The sequence below is a fragment of the Phyllobates terribilis genome, unplaced genomic scaffold (genome assembly GCF_046119375.1).
Source record: "Phyllobates terribilis strain yellow unplaced genomic scaffold, ASM4611937v1 Scaffold_1__5_contigs__length_1240528914, whole genome shotgun sequence".
NCBI lineage: Eukaryota > Metazoa > Chordata > Amphibia > Anura > Dendrobatidae > Phyllobates > Phyllobates terribilis.
In genome coordinates, this window is record NW_027362761.1 from 710,559,801 (window position 1) to 710,576,081 (window position 16,281).

At 42.7% G+C, this 16,281-nt stretch overlaps 1 protein-coding gene across 2 annotated transcripts in view; it reads left to right on the forward strand.

Moving 5' to 3' along the window:
- LOC141273940 (AP-1 complex subunit mu-1) overlaps positions 1 to 16,281 on the forward strand; it is a 161,457-nt gene that overhangs the window by 36,524 nt on the left and 108,652 nt on the right. For both annotated transcript variants that reach the window (XM_073686262.1, XM_073686263.1), the window contains exon 3: positions 8,879 to 8,946. In XM_073686262.1, the coding sequence (XP_073542363.1) occupies positions 8,879 to 8,946 (68 nt within the window). The remainder of the gene's footprint in view (positions 1 to 8,878; positions 8,947 to 16,281) is intronic.

Here is a 16,281-nt window from a genome sequence, read left to right on the forward strand (position 1 = left end):
CTGACCTCATCTCTTGGCTGACTGTGGGTTGACAGTAAGTGGGATCTCCGACCTCATCATCATCACCCTGTGCGTTATCACACCCGTCGTCCTCAGAGCCAACCTGTTCCTGCCCTGACAAAAAACTAAAGTTGTCGCTCCAATCAGGTATTTGAGTCTTATCATCGTCTTCCTCATTGTCTCCACCAACAGGAGTTACAGTTTGGGAATGAGGGTCTACATTATGGTCAGAACCTTCTTCGTCTGGTCCTGGATCCGACTCATAAAGATTCTGGGCATCAGTGCAGATCATTTCCTCGTCTGGATTCACAGAAGCGCTGGAGTCGACCTCTGATTCCCAGGCTATAGTATGAGTAAACAGCTCTGCAGACTCAACCATCTGTTCTACCTCATACTCAGACGGGCAGCTGGAGATTTGGGAGCTGTGAGGAAGCAAGTGCGATTTGGGTGACACCTTTGAGGACTGGAGTATTTGTGATGTTGAAGTTGATGTGGAGGAGAGCCCACTTAAAGGAGCACTTGATATCCGTTGAAGCACCTGCTGTTTTTGTGCCTCATCTGGAATTTGTAGCGATTGGCGTGGCCGTAAGAAAGGGATCTTATCACATTGTCCGCTAAAAGAAGTAGACATTTTAGTTTGGCTGGAAGATGGTCTTTCTTCTGCACCTACCCCACGGACACAACCTTTTTTCCCCTTCCCAACACGCCTATTCCCCTTTCCACCAGCAGCAGGCCTTTTTCCACTCATTTTGGTGGTTAACTAATTCACAACTCTGGAGTTGTTTGCACAAAAAAACAATGGATGGTAACCGAGCAGAGCTGAGTGGCCAAACTGTGGTATTAGGCCAAAACTATTGGCTGGGTTAGATGCAGAAAAAAATTATTTTTAATTTGCAACCTGATGGAGGTCAGTATAGATGGACTAATAGACCAAGTCCCACACACCGCTAGAAGCCCAAATATTTTTTCAGAGCTAGATGCAGAAAAAAATTATTTTTAATTTGCAACCTGATGGAGGTCAGTATAGATGGACTAATAGAACAAGTCCCACACGCTGCTAGAAGCCCAAATATTTTTTCAGAGATAAATGAAGAAAAAAATTATTTTTAATTTGCAACCTGATGGAGGTCAGTATAGATGGACTAATAGACCAAGTCCCACACACTGCTAGAAGCCCAAATATTTTTTCAGAGCTAGATGCAGAAAAAAATTATTTTTAATTTGCAACCTGATGGAGGTCAGTATAGATGGACTAATAGACCAAGTCCCACACACTGCTAGAAGCCCAAATATTTTTTCAGAGCTAGATGCAGAAAAAAATTATTTTTAATTTGCAACCTGATGGAGGTCAGTATAGATGGACTAATAGAACAAGTCCCACACGCTGCTAGAAGCCCAAATATTTTTTCAGAGATAAATGAAGAAAAAAATTATTTTTAATTTGCAACCTGATGGAGGTCAGTATAGATGGACTAATAGACCAAGTCCCACACACTGCTAGAAGCCCAAATATTTTTTCAGAGCTAGATGCAGAAAAAAATTATATTCAATTTGCAACCTGCTGGAGGTCAGTATAGAAGGACTAATAGAACAAGTCCCACACACTGCTAGAAGCCCAAATATTTTTTCAGAGCTAAATGAAGAAAAAAATTATTTTTAATTTGCAACCTGATGGAGGTCAGTATAGATGGACTAATAGACCAAGTCCCACACACTGCTAGAAGCCCAAATATTTTTTCAGAGCTAGATGCAGAAAAAAATTATATTCAGTTTGCAACCTGATGGAGGTCAGTATAGATGGACTAATAGACCAAGTCCCACACACCGCTAGAAGCCCAAATATTTTTTCAGAGCTAGATGCAGAAAAAAATTATATTCAATTTGCAACCTGCTGGAGGTCAGTATAGAAGGACTAATAGACCAAGTCCCACACACTGCTAGAAGCCCAAATATTTTTTCAGAGCTAAATGAAGAAAAAAATTATTTTTAATTTGCAACCTGATGGAGGTCAGTATAGATGGACTAATAGACCAAGTCCCACACACTGCTAGAAGCCCAAATATTTTTTCAGAGCTAGATGCAGAAAAAAATTATATTCAGTTTGCAACCTGATGGAGGTCAGTATAGATGGACTAATAGAATGATGCTATGCCCAAAAGATTTTACTTCACTAGGTGCAGTAAAAAAATTGGTATTCTATGCACAGGTGGTATATCTTGCAACACAGATAGGCTACTCCACTGACTAACACACTCTGCAATAGGCCAAAAAGGATTAGCTTTGCTAGATTCAGCCAAATGCTGTGAAAAAAACTTGCACAGCACTGGCACAGACCTGCCTGGCAAAAACTGATAGGAACTGATGTAACCTAGTCCTGAAAAGGACTCCAATTACAATTAGTCTTTACTCCCACAATCTATCTATTTAAGAGCACAGACCTGCCTGATAAAAGTCGTAGGAAATGCTGTAACCTAGTCCTTAAAAGGACTGCAATCACAACTATTCCCTACTCCCAAGCTATCTGTAGATTTGTGCGAAAATTGGCTTGAAATTAACAAGGTATAGCGCACACAGCAACAGCGGTGCCGTCTAACACGCAGCTGCAGCAGTGAGAAAATGGTGGCGACGGGGAAAATGGCTTGGTCTTATAGGGCAAGGACATGTGACATACACTGCCAATCACACATGCCCTTGCTTGTGTGAAAAAAAGCACTTCGCTCCGTGTGTGCGCTGCTGATAGGCTGACAGATTGCACCTCCCCACTGCAAATGCGGGAAAGAGAAAAAAAAATGGAGATCTTCATTGTTCCTGCAGAGATCCATCCCCTGCCCCTCCCCCCGCCCCGCTGTACACTCAAACTGCGTATTAACATTAATTTTCATCATTACTGAGAAAAAATCCAGTTATGATTTTGGTGCACGAACAGTTATCGAACATAACCTCGAACAGCCGAATTTTTCTCAAATTGTTCGTGTTCGCCGACCGGCTCGAACACCGCCCAAAACAGCTCGAATTTGAGATTGGCGAACAGTTCGAGTAGAACAACGCTCATCTCTAGTCACCAGTACTCACTGAATGGGAAATCATTGGGGAATTCAGAGATGGAGAAGGACTTGGGCATCTTGAGTGATAGCAAACTAAATTGGAGTGCCCAAAGTCAGGCCGCTGCTGTAAGGGCAAACAGGGTAATGGGATGTATCAGAAGAGGTATAGCTGCAAAGGATGAGAACATTGTTCTTCCACTGTACAAAGCACTGGTCAGACCACACTTGGAATACTGTGCTCAGTTATGGGCCCCAATATATAGAAAGGATATAAATGAGCTTGAAAAGGTACAAAGGAGGGCAACAAAATTAATAAAGGGAATGGAGGGACTGCAATACCCAGAGAGGTTGGCAAAACTAGGACTATTCAGCCTGGAAAAGAGAAGGTTGAGGGGGGACATAATAAATGTGTACAAATATGTTAGGGGACAGTATAGAGATCTTGCATGGGATTTGTTCAAAAGGAGGGATATTACGGTAACAAGAGGGCATTCACTAAGACTGGAAGAGAAAAGGTTTCAGCACCAGCATAGGAAGGGGTTCTTTACGGTAAGAGCAGTGAGAATATGGAATTCACTGAGTGAGGAGACGGTAATGTCGGATTCACTACACCAGTTCAAGCGGGGACTGGATGCATTTCTAGATACCAGGCAGATTTCAGCGTATACTTAAAAATAAAATAAAATAGTAGGTTGATACAGGGATTTATTCTGACTGCTGGTTTCAGAGTCGGGAGGGAATTTTTCCTCCGGTGAAGATTGGCTAAATCATTTGGGGTTTTTGCCCTCCTCTGGATCAACTTTAGCAATTACAGAACTAACAGGTCGAACTTGATGGACGCAAGTCTTTATTCGGCTTTACAAACTATGTTACTATGTATAGTTTTGATGCCTTCAGTGTGAATGTACAATTTTCAAAGTCATGAAAATACAAAAATTGTCCAAACTTTTGGCCTGTACTATATATAATATATATATATATATATATATATATATATATATATATATATATATATATATATACACACAGTACAGACCAAAGGTTTGGACACACCTTCTCATTTAAAGATTTTTCCGTATTTTCATGACTATGAAAATTGTATATTCACACTGAAGGCATCAAAACTATGAATTAACATATGTGGAATTATATACTTAACAAAAAAGTGTGAAACAGGTGAAAATATGTCTTATATTCTAGGTTATTCAAAGTTGCCACCTTTTGCTTTGATGACTGCTTTGCACACTCTTGGCATTCTCTTGATGAGCTTTAAAAGGTAGTCACCGGAAATGGTCTTCCAACCATCTTGAAGAAGTTCCCAGAGATGCTTAGCACTTGTTGGCCCTTTTGCCTTCACTTTGTGATCCAACTCACCCCAACCCATCTCGATTGGGTTTAGGTCTGGTGACTGTGGAGGCCAGGTTATCTGGCGTAGCTCCCATCACTCTCCTTCTTGGTCAAATAGCCCTTACACAGCCTGGAGGTGTGTTTGGGGTCATTGTCCTGTTGAAAAATAAATGATGGTCCAACTAAACGCAAACCGGATGGAATAGCATGCCGCTGCAAGATGCTGTGGTAGCCATGCTGGTTCACTATGCCTTCAATTTTGAATAAATCCCCAACATTGTCACCAGCAAAGCACCCCCACACCATAACACGTCCTCCATGCTTCACGGTGGGAACCAGGCATGTAGAGTCCATCTGTTCACCTTTTCTGCGTCGCACAAAGACACGGTGGTTGGAACCAAAGATCTCAAATTTGCACTCATCAGACCAAAGCACAGATTTCCACTGGTCTAATGTCCATTCCTTGTGTTGTTTAGCCCAAACAAGTCTCTTCTGCTTGTTGCCTATCCTTAGCAGTGGTTTCCTAGCAGCTGTTTTACCATGAAGGCCTGCTGCACAAAGTCTCCTCTTAATAGTTGTTGAAGAGATGTGTATGCTGCTAGAATTCTGTGTGGCATTGACCTGGTCTCTAATCTGAGCTGCTGTTAACCTGCGATTTCTGAGGCTGGTGACTCGGATAAACTTATCCTCAGAAGCAGAGGTGACTCTTGGTCTTCCTTTCCTGGGGCGGTCCTCATGTGAGCTAGTTTCTTTGTAGCGCTTGATGGTTTTTACAACTGCACTTGGGGACACTTTCAAAGTTTTCCTAATTTTTCGCACTGACTGACCTTCATTTCTTAAAGTAATGATGGCCACTCGTTTTTCTTTACTTAGCTGCTTTTTTCTTGCCATAATACAAATTCTAACAGTCTATTCAGTAGGACTATCAGCTGTGTATCCACACGACTTCTGCACAACACAACTGATGGTCCCAACCCCATTTATAAGGCAAGAAATCCCACTTATGAAACCTGACAGGGCACACCTGTGAAGTGAAAACCATTTCCGGTGACTACTTCTTGAAGCTCATCAAGAGAATGCCAAGAGTGTGCAAAGCAGTCATCAAAGCAAAAGGTGGCTACTTTGAAGAACCTAGAATATAAGACATATTTTCAGTTGTTTCACACTTTTTTGTTAAGTATATAATTCCACATGTGTTAATTCATAGTTTTGATGCCTTCAGTGTGAATGTACAATTTTCAAAGTTATGAAAATACAGAAAAATCTTTAAATCAGAAGGTGTGTCCAAACTTTTGGTCTGTACTATATATATATATATATATATATATATATATATATATATATATATATATATATATATATATATATATATATATATATATATATATATATATATATATATATAACACACACACACACACACACACACACACACACACACACACACACACATACTACCGTTCAAAAGTTTGGGGTCACCCGGACAATTTTGTTTTCCATGAAAACTCATACTTTCATTTATCAAATGAGTTTCACAATGAATAGAAAATATAGTCCAGACATTGACAAGGTTAGAAATAATGATTTTTATTAGAAAGAATAATTTTCTCCTTCAAACTTTGCTTTCGTCAAAGAATGCTCCCTTTGCAGCAATTACAGCATTGAGGACCTTTGGCATTCTAGCTGTTAATTTGCTGAGGTAATCTTGTGAAATTTCACCCCATGCTTCCTGAAGACCCTCCCACAAGTTGGATTGGCTTGATGGGCACTTTTTGCGTACCATACGGTCAAGCTGTTCCCACAACAGCTCAATGGGGTTGAGATCTGGTGACTGCGCTGGCCACTCCATTACAGATAGAATACCATCGGCCTGCTTCTTCCCTAAATAGTTCATGCATAATTTGGAGGTGTGCTTTGGGTCATTGTCCTGTAAGATGAAATTGGCTTCAATCAAGCGCTGTCCACGGGGTATGGCATGGCGTTGCAAAATGGAGTGATAGCCTTCCTTATTCAAAATCCCGTTTACCTTGTACAAATTTCCCACTTTACCAGCACCAAAGCAACCCCAAACCATCACATTACCTCCACCATGCTTGACAGATGGCGTCAGGCACTCTTCCACCATCTTTTCAGTTGTTCTGCGTCTCACAAAGTGTGTGATTCAAACACCTCAAAGTTTGATTCGTCCGTCCAAAAAACTTTTTTCCAATCTTCCTCTGTTCAATGTCTGTGTTCTTTTGCCCATATTAATCTTTTCCTTTTATTAGTCAATCTCAGATATGGCTTTTTCTTTGCCACTTTGCCCTGAAGTCCTGCATCCCGGAGTCGCCGCTTCACTGTAGACGTTGACACTGGCGTTTTGTGTGTACTATTTAATGAAGCTGCCAGTTGAGGAGCTGTGAGGCGTCGATTTCTTAAACTAGAGACTCTAATGTACGTGTCTTGTTGCTCAGTTGTGCTGCCGGGCCTCCTACTTCTCTATCTACTCTGGTTAGAGCCTGTTTGTGCTCTCTTCTGAAGGGAGTAGTACACACCGTTGTAGGAAATCTTCAGTTTCTTGGCAATTTTTCGCATGGAATAGCCTTCATTTCTAAGAACAAGAATAGACTGTCGAGTTTCACATGAAAGTTCTCTTTTTCTGGCCATTTTGAGAGTTTCACAGAACAAACAAATGTAATGCTCCAGATTCTCAACTAGCTCAAAGGAAGGTCAATTTTATAGCTTCTCAAATCAGCCAAACCGTTTTCAGCTGGGCTAAGATACTTGTGCAAGGGTTTTCTAGGGTTTTCTAAACCTCTATTAGCCTTCTTACACAGTTAGAAAACACAATGTGCCATTAAACCACTGGAGTGGTGGTTGTTGGAAATGGGCCTCTATACACCTATTGCAATAAAAACAAGACGTTTGCAGCTAGAATAGTCATTTACCACATTAACAATGTATAGAGTGAATTTCTGATTCATTTAATGTTAGATTCATTGAAAAAAAATGTGCTTTTCTTTAAAAAATAATGGGATTTCTAAATGACCCCAAACTTTTGAACGGTAGTGTGTGTATGTATGTATATGTGTGTGTTTGTGTATATATATATATATATATATATATATATATATATATATATATATATATATATATATATATATATGTATGTATATATATGTATGTATGTATGTATGTATGTATATGTATGTATGTATATATATGTATATATGTGTGTGTGTGTATATATATAATATATGTGTGTGTGTGTATATATATATATATATATATATATATATATATATATATATATATATATAAATTTTTGGGGAAAGGGGGGGTTAATATTTTTGCAGTTTATTTACACTTATTTATTTATTTTTTCACATTGTCTGAGGAAGGGACATCTTTACACTGTCATCTCAGCTATCTGATACTCTGCAATGCAGCCATACTGGGACCCGGGGTCTCCATGAAGACAATCAGCACAACGCGATCGCGTTGTGATGGAAGCACAGAGAGAACTCACTCCCTCTGCGATGCCCTGCTATGTCGCTGTCACTATTGACTGCGGCATGTCAGGGGTTAAACGCCCGCGATCGGTGCTAGCACTGTTCGTGGGTGTTGCTGCAGTGTGTCAGCACTCACATAGAGCTGACACCCGCCTATGATTGCGGCAACGCTCAGCGTGAACCCGTGCAATCACTGCGCCATGTATATACTGCTCTTTGCGGGAACGCAGCTCCCACAGAGCAGTACATATACTGCACATGTCTGGAAGGGGTCAATAATGCCTTGTACAATAAGGTCATTAATAGTTTAGGGTGAAATGAGTCATCTAGGGACAGCCACCAGTGAGCGGGGACGCCAATTATCGCTTTATTGTAGGCCTCAGTGGCTAGGAAGTTTATTTTAATAGAATAACACTGTAGGGTACAACAGGATATAATTGGTGTTGCCTTGTGTGAATAAATGTATACATCCCACTAGGGAGATAAAAAATGTGTGTTGTGTCCATTTTTTCTTTTAATTCATATCTAATAAAATTAATATTTTAAAGGTTTATATGATCTACTAATTTGAATGACCTTGAGACCTCTATTATACTAGATTTATGCCTAGAGAGTATCGGATCACACTAAGCTGACACTCGGCTCAGACTCTGATCAGAATGTCATTTACATAATCGATCCAACTCTGTCGCATGAGAGAATCTACGTTCATGTGACTCCGGCCTTAAGCAGTCTGCACATTAACACCATATTGATTATATAACGGTATCTTGAATTTGTACTGGTAAACAGCTAAAATGCCAAAACTTGTCACTGTCCAAATATTTCTGCACCTACCTGTATTTTAAGTTCTATAGACATAGTTTTATGTTTATCTGTTCCCTCTTTATACATGCAATGGCTCCAAGTATTTTTGTTCTTATAAAATATTTGTGTTCTATAACATGTTCTGTAAGCTTTTCACTTGCCAATGCATTAACCTTAGCAGTGTTCCAGTGGTTGCAACATCCAAAAAGAATGCTTGTGTGTCCTTGGTATTTTCCTTCCTTTACAAGGTGGTTCAGGTGAGAAGAGTTACTATTTCTTTTTGCGGACAATAATTTTCCCATTTTAAAATGGCTGAGGCTTCATGGGAAATGGTTCCTACTGCATGAAGATAGTCATGTGGACAAGATGATGTTATATTAATGCACGTATGGGGTAAACTAGACCTGTGTTTTACTGTTAACAATGGTATGACTGCGGTGTGTATCATTTTAACAATCATTGCCTGTAGTTTTAATATGTAACGTTGTTATAAATGTTAAAAGGCTATTACCATTTCATCGATGGAAGGCTGAGATTGGAATGACCATTTGATCTACAGGGGTATCAGGGTTCTATTGCGCAGGCGCCGGGGAGTCACTGTCCCTTCCCGGCTCCTGCACAATAGATTCCTGTGGCGCAGAGCACAGAGAGACAGGCCGGGATAAAGTAAAGCGCGCTCTGTGAGCTCTATGTGAGCGGCACTTTGCGCATGCCCGGGAAGTCAGGGCGCACAGTGCACGTCACAGGGCCCTATGACGTGCAGGGGAGGGGGGGTAATATGGTAACTAAAGGCCCCGTCACACTTGGCGACGCTGCAACGATCCCGACAACGATACGACCTGTCAGGGATCGTTGCTGCGTCGCTATGTGGTCGCTGGTGAGCTGTCAAACAGGCAGGCTCACCAACGATCAGGGGAGCAGCGACATCGTGGAAAGAATCTTTCCACGATGTCCTGCTCCGGTTACCAGCCTGCTGAAGCAGGAGCAGGCTGGTAACCATGATAAACATCGGGTTACTAGGGGCACACGCGCACCTAGTAACCCGTTGTTTATCATGGTTACCACTCTGCTACGGTGAGCTTGAGGTTACTGCTCACTTTAGCAGGCTCGTAACCATGATAAACAACGGGTTACTAGGTGTGCGTGTGCCCCTAGTAACCCGATGTTTATCATGGTTACCAGCCTGATCGCTGCTTCCGCTGGTCACACACAGCGATGTGTGCTGACCAGCGGGAGGGCAATGACCAAAAAATGGTCCAGGACACTTTGCAGCTATCAGCGACCTCACAGCAGGGGCCTGATCGCTGCAAAGTGTCACACATGGCGACATCGCTGGTGAGGTCACTGTTGCGTCACCAAAACCGTGACACAGCAGCGATCTCGCTATGTGAGACGGGGGCTTAAGCATATAGGTGGAGATTTAGGGGGATTAATAAACAGGTGGGAATTGCTTGGCGTCCGGGGGATGCCAAGCCTGTGCAAAACGGAATTTATAAAAACACTTTTCTCTGCAATCAAACCTCTACTATGAGCCATACAGGTATGTCTAAATTTACTTTTCTATAACCTGTATGCCCATAGTAGAGGTCTGGTATCTCCCAGGGGGTGACAGATTCCCTTTAACCCTTTCGCGTCAGAGCTTGTTTTCACCTTTGTGACGAGGTCAAATTTTACAATTTTGACCACTGTCACTTTGTGGTAATAACTCTAGAATGCTTCAATGGATCCCACTGATTCTGAGATTATTTTCTTGTGACATATTGTATTTCATGATAGTGGTAAAATTTTTTCGATATGACTTGCGTTTATTTGGGGGAAAAAAAATGAAATTTGGTGAAAATTTCACAGTTTTCAAACTTTTCATTCTTATTCCCTTAAATCAGAGAGTTATGTCACACAAAATAGTTAATAAATAACATTTCCCACATGTCTATTTTACATCTGCATCATTTTTTAAACATTTTTTTTTTGTTAAAAAGTTAGAAGGCTTAAAAGTTGATTAGTGATATTCTCATTTTTCCAACAATATTTGCGAACAATTTTTTTAGGGATCACATCACATTTGCAATGACTTTGAAGGACCTATATGACATAAAATACCCAAACGTAACACCATTCTAACAACACTCCTCAAAGTCCTCAAAACCACATTCACTAAGTTTATTAACCCTTCATTTGCTTCACAGGAATTTAAGCAATATGGAAGGAAAAAATTAACATTTTACTTTTTCAAAAAAAATTGTTATTTTAGCCCCAAATTTTCCATTTTCACAGGGGTAACAGGAGAAAATGGACCATACAATTTGTTATCCAATTTCTCCTGAGTATGCCTATACTCCATATGTGGTGAAAAACTACTGTTTGGGCACTCGGAAGGGGAGGAGCGCCTTTTGACTTTTGAAATTGTCTGGAATCGATAGCGGACGTCATGTCGCGTTTGGAGAGCCCTTGATGTGCCTAAACAGAGGAAACCCCTCACAAGTGACTCCATTTTTGGAAACTACACTCCTCAAGGAACTTATCTAGATATGTGATGAGCACCTTGAACTCCCAGGGGCTTTACAGAATTTGATAACGTTGAGCCATGAAAATAAAAAAAATCACATTTTTCCCACAAAATGTTGTTTTAGCTCCAATTGTTTTACTTTTACAAGGGTAACAGGAGAAAATGGACCATACAATTTGTTGTGTAATTTCTCTTGAATACGCCGATTCCCCATATGTCATGGAAAACTACTGTTTGGGCGCACAGCAGAGCTCTGAAGGGAAGAAGCACGATTTGTCTTTTGGAACGCAAAATTGTCTGGAATCGAGAGTGGACGCCATGTCGCCTTTTGGAGAGCCACTGATGTGCCTAAAGAGCGGAAACCCCCCACAAGTGACCCCATTTTGGAAACTACACTCCTTGAGGAATCCATGTGCTGGTGTGATGACAATCTTGATTCCACAGGTGCCTCACAGAATTTTAAAATATTGGGATGTGAAAAGGAAATGTTTTTTTTTTTTTTTCATGAAAAAGTTTTAGCCTCAAATTTCTCATTTTCACAAGGGTAAGGGGAGTAAATGGACCCCGCAATCGATTGTGCAATTTCTCCTGAGTACGTCATAAGTGGTAGGAAACTACATTTCAGCCACAGTGCAAAGCTCCGAAGGAAAGAAGCACCATATTGGAGAGCAGATTTTGCTGAAATGGTTTGTGGGTGACCTGTCACATTGACAGAGCCCCTGAGGTTGCCAGAACAGCAGAACCCCCCCCCCCCCCTTCCTCATAAGTGACCCCCATTTTACAACCTTCTCCCCTGAATGAATTCATTCAGTGGTGCAGTGAGCATACTGACGCCACAGCTGTTGCATAGAATTTTATACCATTGAGTGGTGAAGAAAAAATAATTACATTTGTCGTCGCTGCCTATTGTGGGACGTTCTGAGACGTTGTGTCTGCTCCATATTAAATTGTAAAATCTAATTCATGTACAAAGAGAGAGAACCATACTAACACGCTTAGTTTCAGAACAGAACTCCTTTTATTACGTCATTGGTTACTCTTTATATAGGTTTTTAATGGTCATACATTATAACCATATAATTGGCTCACCTTCTCTCTACATATGTGCTGGAATTAGCATACATACATCTAATTGGCTAAAGTTGAAGGGGTTTTCCGGTCAAAAGTGATGTCTGCAGTCACTCTGTGTGACTGCAGACGTATGAATCCCCCCCAGCGCAGGCGCAGTGCTCTGCAGGGTTTCGCCGGTATGAGACCTGAGGCTATGTATCCTTTATACATACCCCGGCTATTCAGCGCCGCCTTGCTCCATACACTTTTATGGAGCGAGGCCATGCCCCGTCTAGTGACGTGGACTGCCAGTGGGCACGTCCTACTAGAAGGCGTGGCTTCGCTCAATACAAGTGTATGGAGAGCGAGGCCGGACCCACTGACAGGGGTTATGTATAACGCATACATACCCTCCGTAACCGGGTCTCATACCGGTGAATCCCCATCCCCACTGGGTGGATTCATAAGTCTGCAGTCACACACTTTTGACCGGACAACCCCTTTAACATTATCGACACACAGCTTTATGGTCTCCGTGTGGCTCTACTCTTTTTACTTTATTTAGTTTCACTTTTCCGTTATCTCCAAGTCTTTAGACAAAGAAATTCCTAAGACCCCTCTTATCTAAACATAGACTCCATTTTGCAAGCAAGGATATGCACATACAATTTCCAAAATGGAGTCAGGATAGTTAAATATAAATCCTGCTCCCTCAATTCCCTTCTCTTGTGGCAGTTGGTGGCTGTTCAAGCCTGAGTGCACGTCTACAGACTCCCCCAGATACATTTTCCTACTCTAATAGAAAAAGACAGTCTTCATACACCACTTCACCGGATTCTCTGGATTGGACACACACAAGCCACAAGAAGCAAACAAACTATACGCGTGCCAAATTCATGCGCTTGTCATAGTTAGTTGGTCATAGTACTCGCCATCTTTCACTATCACAGGGTGGAATCCAGCAATAGGTCTAGTTTCTGTGGCCTGAAAGGTTTTCAGTAGTTTGGGAGGCCTAACGCTGGGGCGGAAGCAATAGTTTAAGGGTATATAAGTTTTCTAGGACTTCAGACATCAGTTGGAAATTCTGGGTAGATAGGCAATCCTACAGTGGCTGCATAAGGGTCGAGGCATTTCTAACCCATGAGCGGCAACATGAGACAAGGCCAAGGAAAGTTTTCAGGGCTGCAGGATTGGAAGGAGGGGTAAGCATTAGTGTTGAGCGAATGTGCTTGGATAAGGTGTTATCCGAGCATGCTCGGGTGCTAACAGAGTATCTTCGGCTTCCTCAAAAACTATGTTCTCGTCGCCTTGGCTGCATGTCTCGCGCAGCTGCAACTACATGCAAGGATTGCCTAACAGCCACGAGACATGCAGCCATGGCTACGCGAACATATTTTTTGAGCACGCGGAAGATACTCTGTTAGCACCTGAGCGTGCTCTCATAACACCTTATCCGAGCACGTTCGCTCAATACTAGTGAGCATCTCAATAGCCTTCTTTCTGTCTGTAGTGAGGTGCTTCACCCCCGCAGAAATACAGTGGCCCAAAAACTTGACAGTTGTACAGAAAAACTGGCGTTTCCTTTTAGAAGCTTTGCAGCCACTGTCTGCATGGAACTGTAGGAGGGACAGAGTGTTTTCAGTACTGTCCTCTTTACTGGGGCAGGAAAGGAGTAAGTTCTTGACATACTGGAGAAGGACTGCCTGGTCGGATGGTCTGTGCTAGTCCTCTAGAACTGATAACATGTCGGCCATGTTTTGGCTGGGCGAATTTTGGGCACGTTGGGAGAGTACCAGGTGTACTGTTTTTTCTTTGGTGTGTGAAGGCAAACAAATACCAAGAATCGGATGGAGTGGTACTGAGAAGAAAGCATTGGCTAGATCAGTGACTGTGAAATGTGTGGCCGTGTGAGGGATCTGTGCCAGTAGGTTATGCGGGTTAGGCATAATGGGCGCTTTGAGGCCAGTGACCTCCTTAACAGCCCGCAAGCCATGGACCATTCGGTACTGGGCAGGTTGACCTTTCTCTACCTTTTTCTTGACCGGGAACAGTGGGTATTGCGTGGTGATGTAATTTCAACAATAACCCCTTTTTCTAAAATCTCTTTCACTGTCTTGGATATTGCATTTGCCTGTTCCATACTTAATGGATATTGTGGCTTCCTTGGCAAAGGGGCTCCAGGCTTTAGGTCAACTCTGACTGGGGGCACAGACAGGCGGCCTACATCTGCTAACGCATTGGACCAGAGGTATTCTGGTATAGCAAACAGAAACTAGGCTGTCTCCTCCTTGGAGCATACTGTGACAAACATGGATCAAGGGTTATAATCTCAGGCAGCCAGTAGGCAAACCTCATTATTTAGGGAACCAGAGAGGTGCACAGTACCATCCTCCAGATACTGTATGTTGGCACTTCTCTTTTGCAGTAGGTCAGCACCAAGAAGATTCACAGGGACGATGTTGCTGACTAGGAGTCTGCTAAGGGTGGACTGATTGGTTTGGAAAGAAACTGTAATGGGGCGTGTCAGTGGGTTGTTTATGGTTTTTGCTTCTACCCCAACATAAGGAAGAGACTGCTTGGAGAGGCAGCTAGCACCTAAATCTTTCCTGCCCACTACTGTTTTGGCTGCACCATTGTCAATGAGAAAAGGTAAGGGATCACTGCCCGCAGTTGAAATGGGGGTAATGGTTGCGGGACCAAAATTACCGATGTACTTTACACACACAGGTACTGACTCTGGTTTGCCATTTTCCTAGTGAGACCCTGACTCCCCTGCTGGAGAAGTGGGAGGACGGGGGTTATAATGCTCTCCTCTGGGTCTAGGAGGGAGCCTCCAATTTCTCCTTATGTGTCCAGGCTTTTCACAATTCCAACGTGCAACGTTTCTTCGTTCTTGCCTGGTTTGGTCCCCTTGTTGGGTCTGGTCGTACATAAGAGGAGCTCTGGACCGAGTTTTTGCCTTATTCAGGGCATTGGTTGCTATCACAGCCGGGAACATGGTCGTGTACTCCAGGCGGGACACTATTGAACCTTCCATCAAGGCACAGGACGGTAAACGGGTGTGAACCTCATACGATTCTCGTATCCGACGTCCTGCCATCTTTGCCATAGCTGGGTATAATATTTTTCTACGGACTCAGTATCATCCTGTTGAATATCATGAATGATGGCTGACTAGGAAGCTAACCTGGCCTGCCCCCACTGCGTGAGTTTTCTCACATACTTCTCTGGATTCGGGGAAGTAGTATCATCTGCGGGTGGGGCCCCTATTTCCCCTGCCACAAGAAGGTGAAAAGTATCCCCTGCCTTTGCTGACACCAGGCCCTCTAAATCCCGCCACACTAGAAGACATTTCTAATTTTCTCGATCTCTCTAACAAATGGCATGGGAAACCTTTCGGGGTCTGGTGTTCTACTCATCATAGCCAGCATTTTACTAGGATTCCAGGGATGCCACACATTTTCCTGGGGCTCTACAGTAACAGGTCCCCTAAACTAGGGTGTGAGGTCTGGTGGTTGCAGTCTGGATGAGCGCTGTGGGCGAGCAGCAGGGTTGAGGTGAGCTGTCCACCTGGACCGAGTAACTGTTCTAGTGGGTCTCAGATGGCAGTGTAACACCCACGTATAAGTGCTGTATCCATTTGGGTTGTGTCATGGGAGGAGCTGGAGGGCAGGGCAGGCATGATATTCATTAGGGGCATGGCTGAGACTTGTGGGGGAGTAGCACTTGGGGCACTGGCCAGGAGGGGCCACACTGGCTTGACAGGGTTCTGTGGGCTTATAGTATGCAAATGGATTGCGAGGCGATAACCAGGGATACAATCCTGTCCTAGGAGTAAAAGATTTATCAGTTTCGATGTGCTGACAGCCAGCACCACTTACACTTCCGGTCTCTACCCAATCTGGGTTCTGATTCCTACAAACACAACATGTCCATCCTTCAAGGATGGTATAAGGGAGTGGAGTCAATCTTAGAGCGACATTGGGATCAATGCCATCTTTGTTATAACTTTAACATACAAAAACTTATCACCATG